At 33.3% G+C, this 25325-nt stretch overlaps 1 protein-coding gene across 2 annotated transcripts in view; it reads right to left on the bottom strand.

The window, feature by feature from the left end:
- The window catches only part of LOC118189043 (calpain-A-like), a 170970-nt gene that overhangs the window by 111650 nt on the left and 33995 nt on the right, over positions 1–25325 (bottom strand). Inside the window, exons 1-2 of one of the 2 annotated variants that reach the window (XM_085813424.1) lie at positions 11403–11660; positions 3613–4004 (exon numbers count right to left, since the gene is read on the bottom strand). In XM_085813424.1, coding sequence (XP_085669550.1) covers positions 3613–3972 — 360 coding nt within the window. In that variant the 5' untranslated portion in view covers positions 3973–4004; positions 11403–11660. Of the gene's footprint in view, positions 1–3612; positions 4005–11402; positions 11661–25325 lie in introns of those variants that run through there. The other variant, XM_085813423.1, reaches the window with a different exon arrangement.

Here is a 25325-nt window from a genome sequence, read left to right as displayed (position 1 = left end):
CCAATAAACGAAATCCAAATTGCGTTTTTCATGTCTCGAAAGCGCGACTTGGGATACATATTAGATTTATATATATTGTTCTAACATAGGGATTTTTATACAAAATGGGACTTTTTTTGAAATGACATATCAACTTTTTTCCATCTTCCGATACTACGACTCAAATTATGTCTGAATACTAAATTTTTCAAAATTTGGTGGGAAATTTACGAAGATATTCAAAAATTTATCCTGGCGTACTTTTTTCAGTTTGCGCCAAGAATAATTCCTTTAACGAACTTCTTAATTTATGGCAAACTATTTTCCTTTCTTTTTTCACATTGTTCACGAGGAGAAAAAGTCACATCGTTCCTATTTTCAAATAATTTTAACAAATTGCCTAAGCCACGTTTGATGATTTATCGCTTTCAACAAATATGCCAAATTTCAAAACTCTCCAATATGTAAATTCCCGTATATCTTTGAAAATGTTGAATAAAAAAATGTAATTTTTTGCAGGTATACTTAGAAACACATCTATTTTAAGATGATGATAAAAATTTTATAGTTTACAATTCAAAATGTTTTTCGAAAAATTTATAAAAATTATTTAAAAATACAAATTTTAAAATTTAATTATAAAAAATGGAAGAATTTTATTTGGAATGAATCTATATTTCGAAATGTGAAAGGAAGAATCAAATAAATTTAATAAAAAAAGAGAGATAAATAAATATATACCAAATTCATTTAGCATTGAGAAGCTAAAATTTTTAGAGCTAATACCTTAAAATCTACCCGTGCGATTTTTACGACCTTGGCAGTTTGGCATAATTTGAGTCGTTGAACCGAAATATGGAAAAAACCTCGGCATGTCATTTCAGGAAAAGTCCTATTTTGTGTCAAAATACCTATATTAGCACTGTGTTATATATAAATCTAATGCATATCCTAATTCGCGCTTTCGAGACATTCAAAACACAAGCTGAATTTCGTCATTCGGCCCAGTAGAACGGGAGATATACAACTGTCCCCCCTTTTTTTCCCTGCAGTGTGCGTTTTTATCTAAATGAGAAAAGATTTAACATTTTGTGCTAAACCGTAACAACGGCTTGTGGTTACTTTATTTGAATATGGCAAAATACATGATACACGAGTGTTCAACATGTTAAGGCCCGTAACTTTGCCCTATTTTTAATTTCTGCATGACACCAGCTTTCAACTCGCAGGCATCCTGACCATCCTCGATACACAGAGCATTTGGCTGTAGTCCTGGCCAGTACGATCTCCGGGTCTCTCACCGACTCTGAACATCTGGTCATGGATTGCTGGGAGACTGACACACCAGCACTTGCCAATCACTACGGCTGCTGAATTCTGGCATTGAGCTGAAACCACCTGTTACCCGTATCAAAGCTCACTTCAACTCGATACCCAGCCGGATTACAGCCATTGTTGCTGTCAGAGGGAGTAATTCGGTGTACCCAGTTACGCACACTGTGTACCCCAAACAATCCGCTGATTTCGTCATGTCCTCCCATTATACTGTATATGTAGTAAATTGCGGGAAAAAATGGGACAGTTCTATATCTCCCGATTATAGCATTGTTTCAATATGGGTATTTTGACACAAAATCGGTCTGAAATGCATGCCAATTTTTTTTCCATATTTCGATTCTACGACTCAAATTATACCAAAATGCCAAATTTTGTAAAAATCGCAAGAGTAGTTTTTTTTTAAATTAGCTCTCAAATTTTTAGCTCCTCAATTTTAATTGAATTTGATATATATTTATTAATACTCCTTTTTTTTTATTAAACTTTACTTGATTCCTTCTTCCAGAATTCGAAATTTAGGCTTAATCCAAATTAATTCGTACAATTTTTTATTATTTATTTTAAAAATTTGTATTTTTAAATATTTCTTATAAATTCTTCGAAAAATATTTTGAATTATAACGCATAAAAATTTTAATATTTTCTTAAAATAGATGTATTTCTAAGCATAGCTCAAAAAAAATTAGTTTTTTATTTTAAATTTCCTAAGATATACGTGAGTTTACATTTTGGCGGGTTTCGAAAAGGCGTATTTAATATAAGCGATAATAACGAAAATGTGGTTTTACACACTTTGTTAAAAGTTTTTGAAAGAATGAACGATGGACCTTTTTCCCTCTCGTGCATTAATGAAAAGTAAGGAAAGTAAGTAGGTAACTATAAATTAAGAATTCCATCAAATGAATTATTCTGGCGCAAACTAAAAAAGAATCCTCAACATAAATTTTTAAATTTTCCTACAAATTTCTCAGGGAAAACTACAAAATTTAATATCTAGGCAGAATTTGAGTCGTAGAATCTGAATATGGGAAAAAATTTATATGTTAAATGTTATTTCAGAAATATGTAATATGATATTTCAGAAACATATTACATATTTCTGAAATGCAATATGTTTATGTAATATCTTATTTCAGAAAAAGTCCAATTTTGTGTCAAAACACCTATGTTAGAATAATGGTGATACAAATTCTTAATATATATCCTAAACCGCGCTATCGAGTCATGAAAAAGGCAATTTAGATTTCGTCAATCGACCCAGTAGAACGGGGAGATACAGAACTGTTCACCCCCTTTTTTTCCGCAGTGTACAATAAATACGTTTCTTTTGTCTGCTTTCTTTACTCTGTAACAATTATAATGATTAACAGTCTATTTTGGATGTGGCTTTTAAAAATAATGCTAAATTCGACGAAATACAATGAAACCTCACATTCAGACCACGATCCAATGATTCTAGACAAATTTGGTCTTTTGTGAAGTGGATCAAGTTAGAAGGGTAATATACCGATAATTATCGTTGGAAAAATGTTAGTCACTTTCAGTAGCGGTCCTCTACTGGCAAAGATCACGAAGAGAAGTTTCACAATATTTTCCGAGGAGATTAAATCAACTGCTTAAACTTTTACAGCGTTCTCTTCTTATTTCTACCTTAAATACATTTTAAGATGAACGATTTATCTCAATTAAAGTTAAATAAAATAATAAAAGATATTAAAATGTCACTTTATAATACAAGCTATTTTTCATATGTTAAATTAGTTTGCTTACATTACACAAATTAATTTGCTTACATTTTCTGTTGAACAGATAAATGCCGAAATACTTTCCATTGTACGACGCTGGTATTGAATTTAAATTGTAATCGAGTCCCGGCGAGGGCATTGATCATTTTTCCCTTTTCCTAGTTCTAAATAACCTAATAGCTCTACACCGTTAAAAGATAAGCGTAACGAATCTAGTGACATTTCATGGTACAAATGGAACTTTTCTCTTCATGATTCTTTTCTCAATAAATGTTTGAAGGTCTCTGTCAGATAACCGATTGGCCATCTTAGAGAGCAGTATTGTGCTTTCGAATACTATGTTCTCAATATTAACCACTTTAAAAGGAAGTCGATAAACGGTTTCACTGTACTTGTTAAGCAACATTTAAAATACAAATACGAACAGCTTCAAATAAAAAAATAAGAAAAGAAGAAGAAGCGTGAATATAAGTTTCAGTAAACATAATCCCGAATGTGTAATTTTATAAATATGTAACTATTTTATTACAGGCATAATTAATTCACTTACTGCGATTTCATCACTGTCATCCGAAATGTCGCTGATATCAAACGCTTCTTCTTCTACATCGTCATCTCTTTCACCCCACCGCTGTTCGTAGTTCAAAGGGCTTGGAGGTCTGCTTCCTTTCACTCTGTCTACATCTCTGCGGGTTGCTCTTGGAGGCAAATGGCTTGGTACATTTGGCAGAGGTGGAGATTTGTCGCCGCCCATTCGCTGATGACCTACCAAAGGGTCTCGAATAGAAACCCTTCTGTCTTTTCCTGCACCCATATCCGGAGAAGGAGGTGGTAAAGGATCTACTGGATCACTGATAGGGGCCGTGGGGCAGACAGCTGAAGTTTCGGCCCTACTGCATCCGCTACCCATGCATTGGCACACGAGCTAGAGTAACTCCGTGCCTGCAAAAGAAGGAAAACAGTTTCATGTTATTTAAATGAAACACATTAAAATCTCACTTATTAGGTTTGGTTAATCCGACCATTTAATGGATAATGTTTGTTGAAGAATTGTGACGTCTAGTGTCCTTTGCTAGCATAAGCTGCTACAAGACTTACTAGAAAATCTGTGTTAGCGACTTCTCGCTATGCCTAGAAGATGAATATAACAGGGGAAAGATGTAAAAGACTCTTTTAGTGAATTCATTTATTTGCACCATCATATGTGCTTACAATTTCGCCATCCACTTATGGCGATAAAACTAAAGTAAACTGAACTAAATTTAAAGATAAGCTAGTATTTCAAGACGACACAAATTAATTTAACCTAGCTGGTTGACTCAGAACCTACAACGGCCTCATATTAATTTCGGCGGCAAGAATGCGAAACCGAGATTCAGAATTCAAACAGCTGGTAGAAATGTTGCGTATTAATTCACGGCGCATAGTGAATTTATAAATTTAACTTTTGTATATTTATTCTTAATGTATTTAATGCATTCTCATTCTCTATTAAATGTGAAAAGAATTCTCTATTAAATGTGTTGTATTCTTAAAAAGCTAGCGAAAAGGCGGGTGATTTTCCTTCCCAAGCTTTCTCTTTCAGGGTCACAGGTCGGCGGACAGCTGCAGCTCCCGAACCATTTAATTTTTTTAACTGTACACGTGTTTCGAATGAGGGAAAATTTCGGCTTCGTCTGAAGCGGAAAACTTTCTGATTTTTTTATCACTATCGTTGTCGCACCTTTGACAGTTATAAACATTCCTGGAAGTTTAGCACGAGAACAGGGTATGCCCCATTTAAAAAGGAGGTTATATTTTTCTTCGAAATTTGGCGTAAATTATTATCCTTTTCTCGTTACTTGGAGAAATTTCATTGATTGGGTAAATATTAATTTATAGTTAATTTGAGCTAATAGGGATTTTAAAGGCGGTCCTTCTTTTAGAGATATCGAGACTTTAAAATTTGTTGCAGGAGAGAGTTTTTCACCTTACTAAAAATTACAAAAAAAGGACAGAGAGAAAGGTTTCGACCGGCGGCTCTGGGGTTGGCCGTGGTATGTGAGTCCATTTTTCCTGGCGAAAAAGACTTTGATTGTCTCATTTCTTCCCACCCGTCCTGCTCACGTATGAAATGTCGCATGAGAATAATTAAAGAGTGACAGCGTTCCCGTAGCCAACAAAATGAACTCCTTTCGTTTCTCTGGAAAAGGTCATATTAGCTGTTGAGAAATTTTGATTGAAATTTCGTGTTTTTCGTGGCATTCTCGGTGGCTAAGAGATACTTTTGATGCAAGATTTAGGGTATTACTAACAACAGAATAAAGGTGAAGAATATGCGATTTGGACATTTGGACAGTGCAACATGCAACTGTATTCCTTCCTTCAGAAAGTGATGGACATAAATGGATTTTCCCTAAGAGAACAAAATAGTGAAGAACATTTGATTTGGGCAGTGCAATATGTAACTGTATTCCTTACTTCTCAGACTGATGGAGAGAAAGGGAATTTTGCTATGAGAACAAAGGTAAAGAATATTTGAGTTGGTAAGTGCGACAAGCAACTGCATTCTCGCCTTCGGAGACCGATATACAACTGACTTTGGTGAAGCTTATCAAATGGGATATTTGTAATAGAGACCGTATGTGAGTTTTCTAGTACCTAATTATGGTCATTTTATTTTATCTTCAGTTAATTGGTAGAAATGGTATCTAAAATTTTAATTATAGAGAACTGGATTGTGCTTAGGTGATTTTTAAGTTTATGCATGAAAAGGATAATTCGGTTACTTATAATTTCTTACAATAATTGAAAATGATTTGTAACGTGTAGGCTAAGTATTGGTATGCCGTAGAAGCATTTGATTATGTGAAATTTTAAGGGTTGTTATAATCCAAATGAAATTTAATTAAGAAAAGCAAATATCTTTTAGATATCAAACAAAATATTGTACACGAATTATTATGTTGAAGTTGGTAATTCATTTTTTTCGATGAAATTCGCTTGTAATAGAAATGCTTTGAAAAGTTATTTAACCAATAGATGTAGGGGTAGTTAGGCCAGCTATCTTAATATAAGTTGGTCATTGAATAAGAAATGTATTTTAGTTGTAAATTTTTGATTATGTTTATTTTAGTGGTCTATTCATGGTCCTCCTATGATTCTTAAGAGAAACATCTCTCTTCTAAACAGAACCTGGGTAGCGTTGTAGTTTTGTAAATTAATTTATTTATGTGTATTTGGCCTATACGATTAAATTTATTATTTTATTTGAACTGGTGGCTGAATTCTTACGCGTGTGGATTATCCTTCCCTGGTGTTTTGAGGTGTTATGTATTTGCATTTGAATAAAAAGAGTTTGTGGCTATCTCTAGAGTTTAGGAATTATTGTACTGAGATTTACGTGTTTTCAGGAACGTTAGAGAATATAGCCTTATTTTAATGAGAGATAGTATTTGTAGAATTTAAAAAGACACATTTTGTTGAAAAATAATCTTTTGAACTTATACCAAAACACTAGGGAGAGTATTTACTTTAGCATAAGGGCACTGCTTTAAAAAATGTGTACTTTGAAGTAACATAATTTACTTTACGAGGTTGATAATTTATATAATTTAGTTTATTTTCAATCACTAGTTCCTAGATATCAGATATTATGTGAGTTTAATTTTAATTTAGTTGTCCGACACAAGTCGTTCAGTGCTCTCAGAGGCAAATTAACACTAAGGTTCAAATAAAGTATATTCAAAACATTCTCTAAAAATTTATTTTTTTTTCTACATAACAGAAATAACAACGTGCGCATTGAATAGCGACAACACGCTCTGACTAACCTTTTCGCTATATCAGTTTAAATACACTCTCGTTCACTCTAACATATTTTCATCTTGGCGAAGAAACGTTAGAGTAAGATAAGACATAAAAGGCTACAACTAAAAGGTTAAAACTAAAATAAATATTAGTAAAAATAATATAAATCCTACAGAATACTTTGCAAAAGTAAAGAGCATCTAATTATGCCCCGCGTTTTGCTTCTGGGGGAAAAATTTCCACTTCATAACATTCGATTTTTTTTTTCTGAGAAAGCCATCTTTTCCCACCTTCAAACGTTAACTAAACGCATAATCATTAATATAAAAAACTGCAATTTGTTTGGTAATGAATGAGTTTCTGATGTTTCTATGTTAATGTTACTTGATCCAGGAACGTTTATTTCTCCAAACATTGCACATCCATTTACGCACCAATTAATGAGTAACAAATCTGAGCAATCTCAGCTTTTCATCACTCAGACAGGATTATGCTGAAATACATTCAGCAAGCAATATTACTTGTAGAGCAAATTTAACACAGACGGAACTGACCGTTGAGGAAGGAGACATATTAATGTTGCGTTAAATCTAACGGAAGGGACAATAAAAATAAAATCGATTAATGATATTACATCGAAGAGATAATACATTTCGGTGCTGAATCTTGAATCCTATTTCAGCAGATTATTAATCCATCCACAATAACTGTCATCTCCTTTGACGTCTCCGGAAAATCCATATTAGGTATTTCTCCCTATTTCTTAGCGTGCCTTCGTGGTGTAGTGGGCTGCACGCTGAGCGTGTATTTCCAGATGTCCGTGGTTTGATTCCCGGCGAAAGCATTGTTCATTCTTCATCTTGCTTGCTTCCAAGAAAAAAAAGCCTAATGTCTCTACAGTGGCGTCTGAACTAAAAGGGCGGTGAATGATGATTCTCCATCCCCAGGATTTGGCGATTGGGTCCTCTACCCTAGTCGCCCTTTAAAAAGGGGAAGTATATAAGTTATTTCTCCCGCCTTCTTAGTATGCCTTCGTGGTGCAGTGGTCTGCACTCTGGGCGCGTATTCCAGAGGTCCATGATTCGATTCCCAGCGAAGGCGTTGCTCATTTTTCATCTCTCTTGCTTCGAAATAACCTAATGTATCTACATGTATATTAAGATTTTTCTTGCTAAATACATCTAATGCATTACAAACATTAAATTCACATCAGCCTAAGTGTCTCCAACATTATTTTTTTAAGGAAGTGCATATTTGAATTATGAATTCCACATGTGTCTCTTATGATTAGATTTTGATTTGCAATCTCTTAAACAATCAATCCTTCCAATCAACAAGAGGCTAGAAGTGCGCAAATGCAAATCTTTTGGAATAATAATCAGTTCTTTAGTTATTTTTCGTTGCATTTAATTTGATAGAATAATTCGAATTTATCAGTTAAACGTTATTCATACTTCTGCGTCACCAGTTTCACATTTCTACACCAGGTTTTTGAATGCAAGTGTAAAATTTACAGGTGGGAGATTAATACATACTGTACGCTTTGCGAATAACTTTTAAAATGGAGCTACTATACCCGAAAATATCAGACATTTTTAAAAAACTCTTGTACTAGTATGTGTATGAAAGCACATTTCATACAAGCATTTATAACGATGAGCCTTTGGCACTACGAATAGACGATCTGAGTAATAAACTGTCTCGCCAGATAAGAAAATCTGATGTGAACAACATAACATTTTTAATGCATTTCATTTAAAATTATTTCATTACAGATATATTTCTCATTCAATCAATTCAGTTCTCACTTCGTGGTAAGGCAAAAACACATAAAAACTCAAAATATCTTCATTACAAATTGCAAAATACACAAAAACATAAAACACTAAAACGGTTTAAAAAATTTTACAATTAAAATTAGAGTTTCTACAGAAACACAAGCAATTCGGCCAGCAAGCAAGCGGACAGAATGTCGGTGCAAAAAGTCGAAAGTTTACTTTCGGTTCCACTCGGCAAAAAGACACTGAAGTTGGTGCAGAAACTGACTGCATTCACTTCTCTACAGAGCTCAAATATAAATAAATTGCGGTTTCGTTAGGCTTAGTAACACTGTAACAACTTTTAAATTTAGGTTAAAACGATTAAACAATTTTGTTTATTAAACAATTTGGGGTAAAAAGATTTAACAATTTAACTATTTTTTAATAACTTATAAGGTATTTCTCCCGCCTTTCTAGCATGCCTTCGTGGTGTAGTGGTTCTGCACGCTGGGCCGATATTCCAGAGGTCCGTGGTTCGATTCCCGGCGTAGGCGATTGATCATTTTTCATCTTACCTGCTTCCAAAAAATACCTAATGTCTGTTCAGTGGCGCCCGAACTAAAAGGGTGATGGATATTGATGCTCCGCACCCAGGATTTGGCGATTGGTTTCCCTAAAAACCCCAGTTGCCATTTAAAAGGGGGAGTATATAAGGTATTTCTCCCGCCTTTGTGGTGTAGTGGTTCTGCAAGCTGGGCCGGTATATTCCAGAGGTCCGTGGTTCGATTTCCGGCGAAGGCAAAGGATTGCTCATTTTTCACCTTGCCTGCTTCCAAAAAAAAATACCTAATATCTCTACAAACTTAAAAGGCAACTTTTAAATTGTTAATAACTCTACAACTATTGCATGCAGATTAAAAAAAGGCATAAAAATCTTAAACCGAACGTAAGAACAACATAATTCAGTCACTTTTAATAAAAAAAAGGGTACAATTTACTAACACAGGAAAATAAAATTCTTAGCTCAACGAGCCTCGTAAGAGAGTGGGTATATATATATATATATATAGAGAGAGAGAGAGAGAGAGATTTTAGCCCCGCCAATCGCAGCCAAAAGGCAGGTGCACAACTACATGTTATAGCAATCCCATATGCAAAATTTCAACTTTATGATACATTTTCTATAAAACAAATAATGATACTCACATTCACCTTCTTCAGTTTAAAGAAGTAAGCTCATAATATAAAAAAACGAGCTCTTACCATTGATCACTTTGCGATGGTTTCTTTTTAAGATTGCTTATTTATACCATCATCTCACCCTGATCGTAAATATCACTTTAAATTTTCTTTGATATAAATATTTCTGATATTATTCAGCCGTTGTGCAAAATTTTTGCATATTCTACAGGTTAATAATATTTGCGCAGAAATTATAGCAGTTCTACAGAAGTTTATTTTTTGGTTAGAAAGGTCTGGTCAATGAACTACAAAATTTTTCATTGCAATCAATATTCGTAGTCTAAATTGTCAAAGAAAACACTATACGGTGTATTATCTATTGCGTTCTGTTGCTGTCGATCCAACGCGTTCTCTGAATTTCTTGTTAAGTCTAACTACTAAGCCGCCCACAAACGGACGAGCTGTAAATTTGCTGAACGCTGGTAGTTCAGCTTGGGTTCAGTTACAGGCGTATGGGCTGGCTGGCTATAGGGTCGTTTTCGGGGTGCTCCTCATGAGTATGATGGTTTCCCTTACAGACAGTGTCCGAACCAGTTGTTCTTAGAAAATCCTTCAAGAAAGCATTCTTTTAATTAGGAAATAGTCCTAGTTGCTGTACCGAAATTAAATAAACCAAGTCAAGCCACATTAAAAGCATATTTTTCTTATACATATATAATTATATTTAATAACAAAATAACTCTGACGTTTTCAGAATGTTATTAAAAATGAACATTTTACAGACGGTCTAGATATTATATGAATTTAAATCTTTCTATGAATTCTAATATAAAATTCCGACATTTCTGTATAAGACTTCGCCCAGGATCACAAAACGTTGAAAAAATGTTATTGATTATCCGACAATGGATATTTTATATACCGTTCATAGTTTATATTGCAGATTTTGGATAATAAATTTATTATTAAATATGTTAGTGCATCCCAGTATAAGGTTTTTTCTCCCTCCTTCCAGCATGCCTTCGTGGTGTAACGGTAGCACACTCGAGGGGTATTTGAGAGGTCCATGTTCGAGTCCTGGCGACGGCATTGCACATTTTCAAGTCCCCAGCATCAAAATAACCTAAAGTCTGTATAAGTGATGCCCAAACTAAAAAGATGGTGAATGATGATTCTTCACCAACAAGATTTGGCGACAGGGTCTTCTAATTCCCAAATGTAATTGAAAAGGGGAGTATATAAGGTATTTTCCCCTCCTTCTAACATGCCTTCGTGGTTTAACAGTAGCACACTCGGCACGTATTCGAGAGGTCCACGATCGAGTCCCGGCGAGGGCATTTGAACATTTTTCATGTCTGCAGCATCTCAACAACTTAATGAATTTACACCAGTACCAAAAACATAGTCCACAATACAATAAAAATTTCAAGATGTGTTTATAGGATCCAGAAAAATTGGAATCTTCTTGGTAAATCTCTGTGATACAAAGTGATTATTTCTTTGAAATAAGTATCTAATACCAAATTCTCTAAGAATTCAATACAAGAACAACACTTTTTTTACATAATTAATAAATTAAATATCTGCAATGGATATATTTGTTACTTACTCAAAGCTGTCGCGACGAATCTCACCCCCTGCCTTGAGAAATTTCTCTTTCCTTCTTAATCATCTCTGAACACAAAATTTTGTAGGTAAAAGTTTGGAAAAGAGCTTAAAGAAAAGAAGCTAATTTTCTGCTATCTGAAAATGGGTTTTTAGCTTATACACACTTTTCGTTACAAGGGACCCCACCCATTTGTTTCGCGATAGAGAAAAAAAATATAACTTGGACTATTATCTCACAGTTTAAGGGATCGGGAATTGGACTGAAGTAATCAAAAGTCTCATCCGACGTTCAATTTCCTCTCCTTCCCTTCGTAGCAGGTGTTCCGAAGCAACGACAGGCAATATGTCAACGCGACATCGATCAGGACTGAGACATAGACCTCATTCACGTACGGCACACCACTGGGTTAAGAAACAAAAAAGTTCCTAGTTCTTCCTATTTTTTATTCATGTCCATTCTAGGCATTTCATGAAATCTGCTATTAGATTAAAGCTGAATGTTGTCAGATGGTGTAATCCCAAGAAAAAGCGCTATATATTTTTTTTTTTTTTTTTTTTTTTTTTTTTAATTTCCTTGATTGCATTCAAAGACTGAGAAGCCACTTCAGCTGAAACATTAAACTAAAGAACAAGGTCAAGGATGCTATTTTCTAAACTCTGTCCGGACTGTTTTAAAGCAATAAGCTCTTAACATGTAAACAAGGAACATGTTAAGATTCCTGAAATCCAGATGATGTCTTGGCAGAAAATGTAGTAGTGTAAAAATAAGAAGTTTAAATCACAAACTGGTGGCTTTTTTAATGATGAGAAGTACACTGCGAAAAACAAAAGAAAAAGAAAAAAAAAGAAAGAAAAAGAAAAAATGTGGGACAGTTTTATATCTCACGTTTTACTGGGCCGATTAACAAAATACAAATTGCGTTTTTCATGTCTCGAAAGCGCGACTTAGGATATATATAGCAGTGTTCTAACATAGGTATTTTGACACAAAACCGGACTTTTTCTGAAATAACATAAATTTTTTTTTCCATATTTCGATTCTACGACTCAAATTATGCCTAAATATTAAATTTTTTAAAATTTGTTTCCAAATTTACGGAGAAATTCAAAATTTTATCTTGGCGAATTTTTCAGTTTGCGCCAAAAATAATTCACTTGGCGAACTTCTTAATGTATGGCAACCTATTTTCCTTTCCCTTCCATTGTGCAGGAGCTGAAAAAAGTGACATCGGTCCTACGTTTTGACATTGCGCATGCGGAAAAAATGTCACATCCTTCCTGCTTCCAAAAAATTTTAACAAAGTGCCTAAACCACATTTGATGTTATTATCGCTTTTAACAAGTATCCCAAATTTATAACTTTTATTTATTAAAACTTTTATAGGTTATAATTCAAAATTGTTTTTGAAAAATTTATAAAAATTATTTTAAAATACAAATTTTAAAAATAAATCATAAAAAATGGACGAATGTGATTTGTAATGAACCTAAATTTCGAAATGTAAAAGGAAAATTCAAATAAATTCAATAAAAAAGAGATATTAATAAACATATACCAAATTCAAGTAACAATAAGGAGCTAAAATTTTGAGAGCTAATTTTTAAAAACTACTCGTGCGATTTTTACAAAACTTGGCAGTTTGGCGTAATTTGAGGTGTAGAATCGATATATGAAAAAAAAGTGGCATGTCATTTCAGAAAACGTCCAATTTTGTGTCAAAATACCTATTTTAGAACAATATATAAATCTAATATGTATCCTAAGACACGCTTTCGAGACATAAAAAACGCAAGTTGAATTTCGTCAATCGGTTCAGTAGAAGAGAGATAGAATACTATCTCTCGCTTTTTTTTTTTTTTTTTTTTTTTTTTTTTCAGTGTGCAAAGAAAATCTTTTAAATTAGAAACCGTTTATATATTTTGTTCAATGATATTTTTGCTTTTTATGCTACTAACTTATTTCTACCACATGTAAAGCTACTTCCCGAAAATCTGAATTTCTATAAAATTAAACTTGCCTCCGTTAAGTAGATAACTGTCATGTGTTCCCCAGTTCCACTTATGGGAACATTTACAAGTTTAGTTGATAATGGAGAAACACGCGAGTATAATCTGCTTAAGGGAAGGAATGCTTTGGTGGAGACTCTAACAGAAACTGTCGCGTATCTACTATTTTATTCATTGGGAAGACAGTTAAAATGCCTCTGCCATCAGCCCGTTCATCTGAAATCAATGCAGGTCAAACTACCAGTGCTCAGTGACTTTACCACTCGACTTTTGGTGAGCCTGATAGCATTTGTAATTAGCGTGATAATGCGAAAATTGAAATATTATCGATGGAATGGGCAGGAGGAATATGCATTCTGAACGCATTTTTGACATTTTACACTCAAATTATTCTATTCTTTCGTTTTGATTTAACTGATTAAAAACAAAAAGAAGGAAAAACTGTGAAGCGAAAACCATCCAACTATCATTGGTTTCTGAAGATCACGTTTTCTAAAAGTAGCACGAATAAAAGTTATTTTCTTGATCACAATTCTACAACTACGATATTTATATCTGGAATCTTTCTCTTCTAATAAACATCCTTATTGTTCGGACACGTACAGCCTGGCTAAGAGGAAGCTTTTGAGAATTAGTGAAAATGAAAAACATTCTGACCTATTCAAGGAATACGTTCTTAACGATAATGATGTATAGATTAAAATACGAAGACTATTAGCAGAGACAGGAAAATATATTAATATAATGATGAAGAACCGTTGTTATTGACAGCGAAAATTAAAATACGTCGAAAATGAGTACAACGGTGACGAAAGTTCAGAAAACAATAACACCAACGTTCAATTTTTAACAACTCTTCTATTAATCAAAAATACATGTGTATGTTATGATGCAACAATGTATGAAAACATAAATGAAATGTTAAACCATTAACCTGTAGATAATTTTTAATACATATATCCGCTGTATCAATGCATTTAAGTTCTATTAAAAGGTTTCTCTAATAACAAATAAACTAACAAAATCGGAAAAATAGAAATTTCGAATAATTAATCCAAAGAATTTTCCAGTATCTGTAATATTAGATTATTTCGATACGGGAATGCACACCAGGATTAACTGTTTAATGGGAAGGTAATCTTCTTGGAAGACGTTCTGAAGTAAACAGGCTCTTACTTATTTACGCATGGAGAAATCCGCGAATTCCAAGCATGCAGCCAGCCTGTTCGCTTGGGATCAAGCCCGTGTAGAACTCTCCATATTTCAACGGTGTTAATTACTTAACCACTGGAAAGGTCATTCTGAAATGAGTGGTATTTTGCTGCTGTTAATGCTTCAAAAAGAAAATTACTTGAAGTTGCCTATCTGAATCCTATTATAAAAAATACAGTATTTTTGGTAATTATAAACGGATAATAAAATATAGAAAATAATATACGGATTCTCTAATAACAAATTAACTATAGAAATCGGGGAAAACTGGATAAGTTAATAAACGAATCTTGTGGCACAGCATTCTGAGAGAAAGGGTACTTTACTGATATCCAAAATGGTAAAAGGAAAAGCTCTCACCTGAATCCTAATTTAAAATTTATAGTAATTACAAATGCACATAATTTTCCTTACGTAAATTGAATAAAAATATCGTCTAAAGTAGAAATATGAAAGATTACTATTTCATTCTAAATAAATTTTAAAAATTATTGTTAATAATATGTGCGCAAAAAATAGCTACCGTATTAATACTATTGACGTTTCGGACACTGTCATCCAATCAAGTTAACTTCTACAGATTGTTGGAAAAACATCTGACGAAATTTTAAACCCCGACGACCCCAGACCGTGATACAGACCTCCGTCGCATGGAACATACTTGACGGTTCCTGCATAACGGCCCGAGAACGCAATTTCGAACACCTTTTTGGATGACAATCGTTGTTTGTTTTTGTTCATATTTCTTGGTTTCTGCTGTACTAAGCAGTTTAAACATGTTTTATCATCCTGTTCGTGTCCTTTCTTTCTTGTGATTTTTGTCGTCACTACCTCGCCAGGAAAACGTTTTCGACCATGCAATTGCTATATGATTATCCATCCTCTATGTGTACTCTTGTCATACATCACTTCTGTGTGGGTTCTGGACATATTTCCTGCTTAATGTAGACACGAACGTAATGTGACACTGCATATAACAGACATTTAACAAGTCGAACATTTCATTAACACATGAACAAAACACATAGTTAACACAAAAATAGAAACAGAATCACGTTTGTTTATCATTACGCTGGCATACAGTGGTTTGCTTTCGTTACTATCCTTCTCTTTGCTTCTAATCCAAATCACGTGAGAGAGAGGTGTTGCACGCCGTTCGGCTAAACTGCGCATGCGTGGTCATCCCGTCCACATAACTCTATTTCTCCTGAAAGTTTGTAACCGATTTGCTGAAACACTCTGTATATAACGGTGATTCCAACAAAAAAGGGAGGTGCACAACTACATGTTATCGAATTCCTATATATAAATTTTCAACTTTCTTAGACTACTCGTTTTTGAGCTATGCGAGATACATACATACGTAAGTACGTACAGACATCACGGGAAAAAATCTCTTCTGAATCAATTTTAAATCCATTTTATAATCCGTACTGTAAAAAGGAGTCCTTTATTCTGACCGTACGTACATATGTCACGCAAATACATCTTTCAAATAGATTCGAGAGCGGGCAAAGTGGATATTTTCGTTAAAATATAATACCCGAAATTTTTCGCGATTATAATACTTCTTTTACTTCGCACAATCAAATAAATATAGCAAGGAAACTAGGATTTTTGTGAACAGGGTACATACACTTATAAGGTATTCCTCTCGCTTCCCCTAGCGTGCCTTCGTGGTGCAGTGGATCTGCACGCTGAGCCGGTATTCCAGAGGTCCGTGGTTCGATTCCCGGCGAAGGCGGTTGCTAATTTTCATCTCTCCGGCTTTTCCAATTGACCTAATGTCTCTACACACCTTTAACCATTTGCCAACACTTGATCTAAATTGTAAATTTTGACTCCGCGGTTATTTAGGTACATCGGAAGATCCGGTCCTTCTGTACGTTTTACTATAAATATGGATTTACCAATACTGATGATTATGTCTGTGGAGACATTTAATCTCCATATCATTATATAATGGAATGTCCCTTAACGAGATAATATTATGCTAAGTTTACTTCAGCGAATCTTATCAAACGATTACTCATTAAGCAAAGACATCTTGTTTTTAAATATAAAATTATGAATCTACTTGCTGCATTGGGAAAAATATTTGCCATCCCGCTTAAAAATATGAATATAATGGTAGCATATTGATTTCTTCTTTAAAATTTTCATCATTTTATTTATAAGCTCATTCATGGTAACGTTGTTTTATGAGCGTCATTAATTAAAACATAATTTACGAAGCATCATTTTTATGAATGTCTGATTGAATATTATGGCTCCATGAACTGAAGAGTTCATAAATGTCATTTTTAATGCAAAGGCATTTATTTTCAGTGTTCTAATATGAAAAATGTAATTAACTTAGTGTTTATTATTTCAGATTAAAATTAATTTAGTTAATAATAGATGCGGAACTATACCTGTTAACCATTGGCAAAGACCAGGTGCCCTCATTCATCTTCAACTGAACTGAACTGATGACTTCTGCAAGACAGTTTGATTTTCAGTCGGTGTGGCTGGTATAATTTTGTAAGGTGTTCAGATAATATTTGAATTAAAAACTTTTAAGTCTCTAATTGTTTCTGTAAACTATAATGGATTAATTTTTCTAAATATTCTGTTATATATGCCATGTAAATAGGCAACAAAATGGTTAAAATAATTTATGCATTAAGAATTTTATAACAATCGCCATCCTCTCAACTACAACAAATACCTAAGTTTTATTAGATGGATACATCGTTTACTCTGGTTTGCATTTTAATAAAGATTTCTTGAGGGAGCTCATCGTCTGAGCATTCTAATATAGCTCGCTGTGCATTCTAATAAAGATCTCTTCATGAATCTTCATGCCTGCGATCCATCATCCACGTCCACAAAGAGACAAAAAATATGGAACCATTTGCTCTTACTATTTTCATTGATAATGTAACAAGATTTATAGCGTTTGTTTATTCATTATAAGTAAATTTTTCAATGACGGTTGCCCTGAGTTTCTTTCCATGGTCCCTTTCTGCACTACAAGAAGAGGAAAAAAACTCACTAGGATATCTGAGCAACCATATTAGTTTCCTTGCTCCCATTTCGAATCAAATGCTTAAACCGTCATTGTATTGAACCAGAGCCAACGCTAGCAAATTCTGTAATTTAGCACTTTTAAATTCTTGTTTGAAATATTACGATGTTAATCCAAGGCTCAAACTCAAGCCAAGATTTCCCGCTTATACACTCAATCCTATAATTGTATTTCAATAGTTAACCCTGTACAGGTGGTTTTGCTGCCATAATACCTAACTGGCAGTGAAATTGCAAAACATAATTCAGTGGTAACTCGCCGATTCCTATTTCTTCTGCAGAAAAGCATATCTTCAAGTCCTCTTGTCCTACCTAATATTGCCTTTGTCTGTTTTCTAAGTACAATATATACTCAGCAACAAAAACTTTGGAATAGCTACCATGCAATGGCAGTCAACGGCTTCATCAGATCGGATACTCAATTTTGGATAATACATTTGAACCAATGACTTCCCAAAGCGTGCTTCAAGTCAAGTTTTTGAGACACATAAATCCAAAATCGCTTTGATTTATCTGATAAGACATATGACAGAATCTGAATGGAATTAAATGTCATAAAATGATTCAGTAAACTCATTGGTTCACCTGATAAGACATATGACAGAATCTGAATGGAAGTAAATGGCATAAAATGATTCAGTGCAATTATTGGTTCACCTGATAAGACATATGATAGAATCTGAATGGAAAGTAAATGGCATAAAATGATTCAATGCATTTATTGGTTCACCTGATAAGACATATGACAGAATCTGAATGAAAGTAAATGGCATAAAATGATTCAATGCATTCATCGGTTCACCTGATAAGACATATGATAGAATCTGAAAGGAAGTAAATGACATAAAATGATTCAGTACATTCATTAGCTAGAGATATTTTTATTGATCCAGTGGGAATAGTTCGACTTCAGCGAGGTAAAGTTCCAAGCAATAGCATTGAATTTTAGCAACGCACCAAGCAGTGGATCTCATCAGTAGTGAAGAACACTACTTCTTCATTTCTGGTTCCCTTTGTAATATGTATCATATGTTCTACAACCTACTTAACTGTATACAATCATCCTTTCCTTCAATTAATATTTCAAGTTAATTCCTCCAAGATTTCATTTTCGACTAACTTCGCCATTACAGTAACAATGAAAGTATGTCAAAAAATTGTACTAAGGACTCTGAAAGCTTATTTTCGGCATTTTTTTTTCGGAATACTTAAAATATAATCCAATAATATTACAAGGAATAAGCAACTTTCTCCCTCCTTTCGGCATGCCTTTGTGGTGTAACGGTTAGCACACTCGGCGCGTATTCGAGAAGTCCAGTCTCGAGTCCCGTCGAAGGCATTGCTCATTTTTCATGTATTGCTGCTTCAAAAATACCTAATGTCTCTACAAACATAATACTCATTCATTACTTCTCATATTCCTCTGAAACATTAAGGACAACTTACAATTAGAAAGAAGATGTTACTTTCTTTTCTAAAAATCATCCGTTCATGTACTTAGTAATTCATACGCTCTAGATCAATGCTCACTTTGTAATGATTAACTAGATATGGACTGAATGTCATGTGCTATCCTTAACAGAAAATCTGTGACTGAGATAACCGTTGAACTCAGAACCATCATCATACAACATTTTATTGAAATACATATAAAACAGAGAAGAGTTTCACTTATCTTTCGGGCGTATTCCAATCGTTTTACTCTGCTAAAAACTTGCACACTAAGTGTTTTTCATACAGAAAAAACTCATCTTCTTTGTACGAAAAGCAAGCAAAGGTAAACGCTATTACATTAGGAGCACTGAATTGATATTCATTAATATTTCCCATGTGGTGCCCTTGGGATACTTGCAAGACTTCCGTTTCCATACATCAGCAGGTGCAACATGAATTATAGACAATGCAACTGAAGCAAGATTTTATCACGAAAATTATGACTGTCAAGGGGAAACCTGGAGGATTATCGAATAAAATGAAACCTTTTCACATTTCGAATCAGAAAGTTGCCTCTCTTGCATAAATTAAACTCGATCTCTCCTCCATAAACACCCCTGAAAATTCCTCTTCCTCCCACTGTTGTCCTGAAAATGGTTATTTGAAGTTCAATTTACTAGTTACATACATCTTACGTACATCTACTTAAACCAAGCTGTGCTAAAAATTGCATTGGACATGATTGCTGGTGTCGACATCTTACTATAGGCGACCATTTGAAAACATAGAACCCTCTCTGACCTTCGCGATCAGTGAAATCACTTTATTATTTCAAAAGCTTGGTCACTTTTAATGACTTAAATTTTTAATCAGCATTTGAACTCATAAAAGCAACAAGGCAGACCAACATCATTGTCTCTTAGTTTATCATTTGACATCGAAAACGGAAAATTCGATACTGCTGGTTCACAAAAACACAAAATCTAGAAATTCTCAATTACATAGAAAGCTTCATTTAAAGACAGAAGACTGAATGCATCCTGCTTTTGGAAAATATCTTCGAAACATAGAATCCCTGCTCATTCATATCATAACAAATCAAATGGCAACATTTCTGTAAAATACGGTTTACTTTCTTTAATAAAATTCTTATAAAGATTGTTTGACTGCATACTGAAAGATAAAATCGTCCTCTAAACAATTATAACATGATATCTCAAGAAACTAATGTATGAAAGGAGTTAATTTCCAATTCTCTGCCATACATTACAGAGATTTCTGGATTCATTAGGTAGGATGGTTAATGTTCCGTATGTTTAAAAGAAGAGTGGTCAGGATAATCCAAGCCAAAATTGAAGACTGTAAAAAATACTGTGTTAAAGCAAAAAAAATTTTTAGTATGGTTTTTTTTTTTTTTTTTTTTTTTTTTTTTTTTTTTTTTTTATCTTGCTCATAGATAAAATTTCGTTAGGCCTTCCTTTTCAGCGGTAACAGTTTTGGACATTCGCAACTTAGGAGAAATAATGAACGGCATTCTCTAGCAAATTTTCGAAAATGACGATCTGTATTGGATAATGAATCTATTCTCAAATCTATCTGTAAGTAGCATAATAATATTGGAAACATTATAGTTAGTCATTTCATGAACATACCGAATTAAGGTATTTCGTGCTATTTTGCAATTTCGTGAAACTGGTATTTGTTAAAGTAACATGCCTGTATTTTCAGTATTAGCAATATATAATAATTTTTTATTTAATAATTTAATTTAACTTATTGGGCATCTACTGTTATTTGAAATATGTATTTTTTTTCATCGATTTGGAAATATCAATACCAATCATTTGCTATCTCACTTCTGTTCCGATCTCCTCTCTTTGTCTGCGTAATATCAATTTCAAGTACAAAGCATGCACACTGCGAAAAAAAAATGCAAGCCCCCTCCCCCCCCCAAAAAAAATCTGAAAGATTTCAGATTTTAAATTACCTCCAAGGGGGCGTTTTTTTAACGTTTTTTGTGTTACCTTTATTTATTAAATATCATGTTCTTTGCACTTAAACGATAAAATTCAGTTTAGTAGCAATGTCGCAAAATAATTTTAAAATGAGCCTATCTTTAGAATACACAGTTCCGCGCCCGCTAGAGATAAAAAGGCTTTTTTTCTCGCCATAGAGTGTTGCCATTGCTCGTTTTTAAATCGTTGAGTTTGTTAGTCAAAAATTCGCTGAAAAATTAAAAAATATGAAATCGATAATAAAACAAATTTCAAATTTCAAATTTGGTCTTTCACATGCCCATATTCGTAGGAGTATTACGTCATTCAAAATTCGATGGCTCTGTGTAGCTTTGTTTTATAACAATGCGAGAAATAGACATACATTTATGCATATTTTTCATTATTTAATTTCTCAAACTCTAACATTGGGTGGCAACAGTTTGAAAAGTGAAACGGACATTTATATTGATTCAACTCAAAATTGCAAAACAAAAGCAATAGTCCTTCAGGGACAAAGCCCCTTTGGACTAAAAAAATAAATGGAACAATTCTATATCTCCCGTTTTACTGGGCCGACTGACTAAGTTCAAATTGCGTTTTTTATGTCTCGAAAGCGCGACTTAGGATATATATTAGAGTTATTTATAATGTTATTATAACACAGGTGATTTTGACACAAAATCGGACTTTTTCTGAAATGACATAGCTATTTTTTTCCACATTTCGATTCTGCGACTCAAATTATGCCTAAAATTTGATGCGAAATTTACAGAAATTCAAAACTTTATCTTGGCGTATTTTTTCAGTTTGCGCCAAGAATAATTCACTTGACTCATTTAATATATGGAAACCTATTTTCCTTTCCTTCCATTGTGATAGGAGCGGGAAAAAATGTCACATCTTTCCTACCTTTTTACATTGTGCATGAGCGGAATAAAAGTCCATCGTTCTTACTTTCAAACAATTTTAACAAAGTGCTTAAACCACATTTCATCTTGTTATCGCTTTGAATAAATATGCCCAATTTCAAAACGCGCGAATATATAAATTCACGTATATCTTCAGAAATTTTGAATAAAAAACTCTATTTTTCGAAGGTATGCTTAGAAATACATCTACTTTAAGATGATGGTAAAATAGGTTTTATAGATTATGATTCAAATATTTTTTCGAAAACTATATACAAATTATTTAAAAATACAAATTTTAAAAAAATCATAAAAAATGGGCGAATTTTATTTGGAATGAACGTAAATTTCGAAATGTGAAAAGAAGTTCAAATAAATTTAATAAAAAAGAGATATTAATAAATATATATCAAACTTAATTAACATTGAGGAGCTAAATTTTTTTAGAGCTAATTTTTTAAAAACTACTCGTGCGACTTTTACAAACTTGGCAATTTGGCGTAATTTGAGTAGTGGAATTGAAATATGGAAAACAATAAGCATATCATTTCAGAAAAAGTACGATTTTGTGCCAAAATATCTATATAAGAACAATGCTATATATAAATCTAATACACACCCTAAGTCGCATAAAAAACGAGACATAAAAAATGCTGGTTAAACTTTCGTCAGTCGGCCCAGTAGAACGGGAGATGTAGAACTATCCCATTTTTTTCCGCAGTGTAGGTGGCTTAACTCTGCCAAAGAAGCTTTCATCGGAAAGTTCAAACCTCCATTTCTTCTCCAGTACCTCAGAGTAACCTCGTAACTATTCTTATACAATGATTCTCACAATGAGCTTATCATTTCTACTGAAGAATGCTACGCTAACATTCGAAAAGTAACTCCTGCATTCGCTATGGATGTCGCAATACCGTCCAGGAGCCCTTTAATCAGAAATTACTTCAACGATGATCGAAGTTAAATTATGCACAGCGTTTCAAATGTTTAAACATTCAAATAATTTTTATGTTGGTGAGTTCCTTTTTCAAAAATAAGTTCACATTTTGTATTATATTTCATTGTTCACCGTACTTATATTTGTAACGTATACGTTTTCAGTCTTATGTATCCATAATGAATAATAATGACTTCAAAGAACATAAAAATCTACTAATAATACTTCGGCGGGGTTTTACTATTTATGTAATGAAATCCTTATGCTGACAAGATGCAAAACATGTTCAATTATTATTACAGTTTTTTAAGGAGGTACAAGCTGACTACATGCACATTTAAAAACACAATATACCATTAATTAATTGAAAAGAAAAGAACCTGAGAGTTTAATAAATGCATTAAATTTTTTACAATCACATTTCAAAAATACGCAGGTAATAAATAACTCTTTTTTTCAGTTGATAGATATTTGCAATTCCAGTGCAATGTTTAAAAAAAAACGCCAAATACCGGCAGTACATTTTTGGTCCGCTATTGCAATCGCTAATTATAGTCCACCTTCACTTCAGACTTTTCTTTTTTCAATGCTTGAAATCAAACCCAGTTGAAAACCCTCTTTCTTCCGATAAAATCCCCAAGCCTCAATGGGTTAGAGAACACAGTCATCAAACAAATTCTGATTTTTTAATCTTTTTCACAAGTGCACGAAACTCTTTTCTTTCCAATCTCATTTCAAATTTTCAAAGGTAAAGTTATTTTTTCATGATCTTTAAAATCTAAACTCTATTTCCTCTTTTCCGCGCTCATGCCTTCTGATTTCGTTGAGAATATTTTCAAAGAATTTATCAATATTTTGCAATGGTTTTTTTGTTCTATTCACTTTAAATTGGATTTAAGCAAATCAACTGTATTAACTGCAAAAGGATCCTAGTAAAATGAATTAAATATTAAACATGTACACAATAAAAAAGTGTCAAATAGAGGATTATTCTTAGAAAATTTTTAAAGAAATGTCCGGTGAGATATTTATTATTTGGCATTTTTTGTTGTGCTTTCTTAAACTGAAAATTCTATACTTTGCAATTTCGGAGACAGAATGAATTATTTATTATCCTTCTGGTTAAAACGGTATAAATAATAAGAAAAGTTTTACTTCAGTTTTATTATTTTATTAGCAACCTGGGAGCATAACTTAAAAAAAATTTACATAAGAAACAAACTGATGGGTATAAGAATTTCTTTTAGAGCTACCTATTACCAACATAAGTGCTTATGATTTTAATCACGCTCTGATGTGAGATTGTTCCTCATACCACAGTTGCACATGCTTTCGCCCTTAAATATAAAATTAATCTGAACATTTTATCTCGCTTTCAAGATAGCTTTAACGTTTCTTTCCTTTTATTTAGTATTAATATTCGAAAGTTTTGTTCAATTTTATAGTAACGAACTTCTACTTCAGCTCATGTTTTCCAGTGATCTTCAGCAACATCCACAATGGTCTCCAGAAAATTGTGGAATTACACTGATTATCCGAAGTAAAGCTACAATGCTTAAAATGTTAGTTTTATTTCTGTCAATCACACAGTACTTGCTAATAGTAGTCACCGACTATGTAGGATTATTTTACATATATTCTCAGTGTTCCGCAAACTAACAAATTTCGGCCGTGGTTAGTAAAACTTAGCACAGGTTCATAGTGAAAGGAAATGCATGGTTTGGCATTACGATATTCATGGCAAAGAATCATTGTTAAATACAATTAGGTAGGAATGGGAAACTTTCAGGAAAACTAGAAGTATGTTAAGTAGAACTGTCATGTCAAACACCATTGCAAATATGACTGGTGTGCTTAATACGCATCTACAGAAACAAATTTTAACAGTTACAGTAAGAAGAGATACATATAAGTAGAATATTTATGGTAAATGAGAAAGCCTTTTCTCAAATAAATGCGAAACCGAGACTTAGTTACGCTTTAGGCGGCAATCAAATCGCTATTTGTAACAGGTTCAATTACCATCTTACAAGAAAGAATTAATAACGATAGCGATGTAAGCATTTTAAGCGACCATGTCTACTCAGTTGCCCAAATCTAGTTTCTTACTATTCAGTGCTGAAGAAGAGAGTGAGATTCCATTTTCCTTCACCACCATCTCTCAAGAGGCAGGAGAAACTTTTGACAGGAGAAAGGTATAGATAAACTATTACTATCATTCATAACTTGTATGTCTCCTCTTAAAGAATTCAAGCAACTTTGGGTGCCAAATGTACTCCTATATTAAGTGCATAATTCTTCATTTTTACAGATATTTCAATCATTTTGGACAACCCTTGTTGGCATAATTATGATATTAA

Source organism: Stegodyphus dumicola, chromosome 3 (assembly GCF_044657685.1).
Source record: "Stegodyphus dumicola isolate Sdum_Otavi_A_Nest chromosome 3, ASM4465768v1".
Taxonomy (NCBI): domain Eukaryota; kingdom Metazoa; phylum Arthropoda; class Arachnida; order Araneae; family Eresidae; genus Stegodyphus; species Stegodyphus dumicola.
Note: the sequence above shows the minus strand (reverse complement) of the source record. Positions and strands in the feature narration are given on the sequence as shown.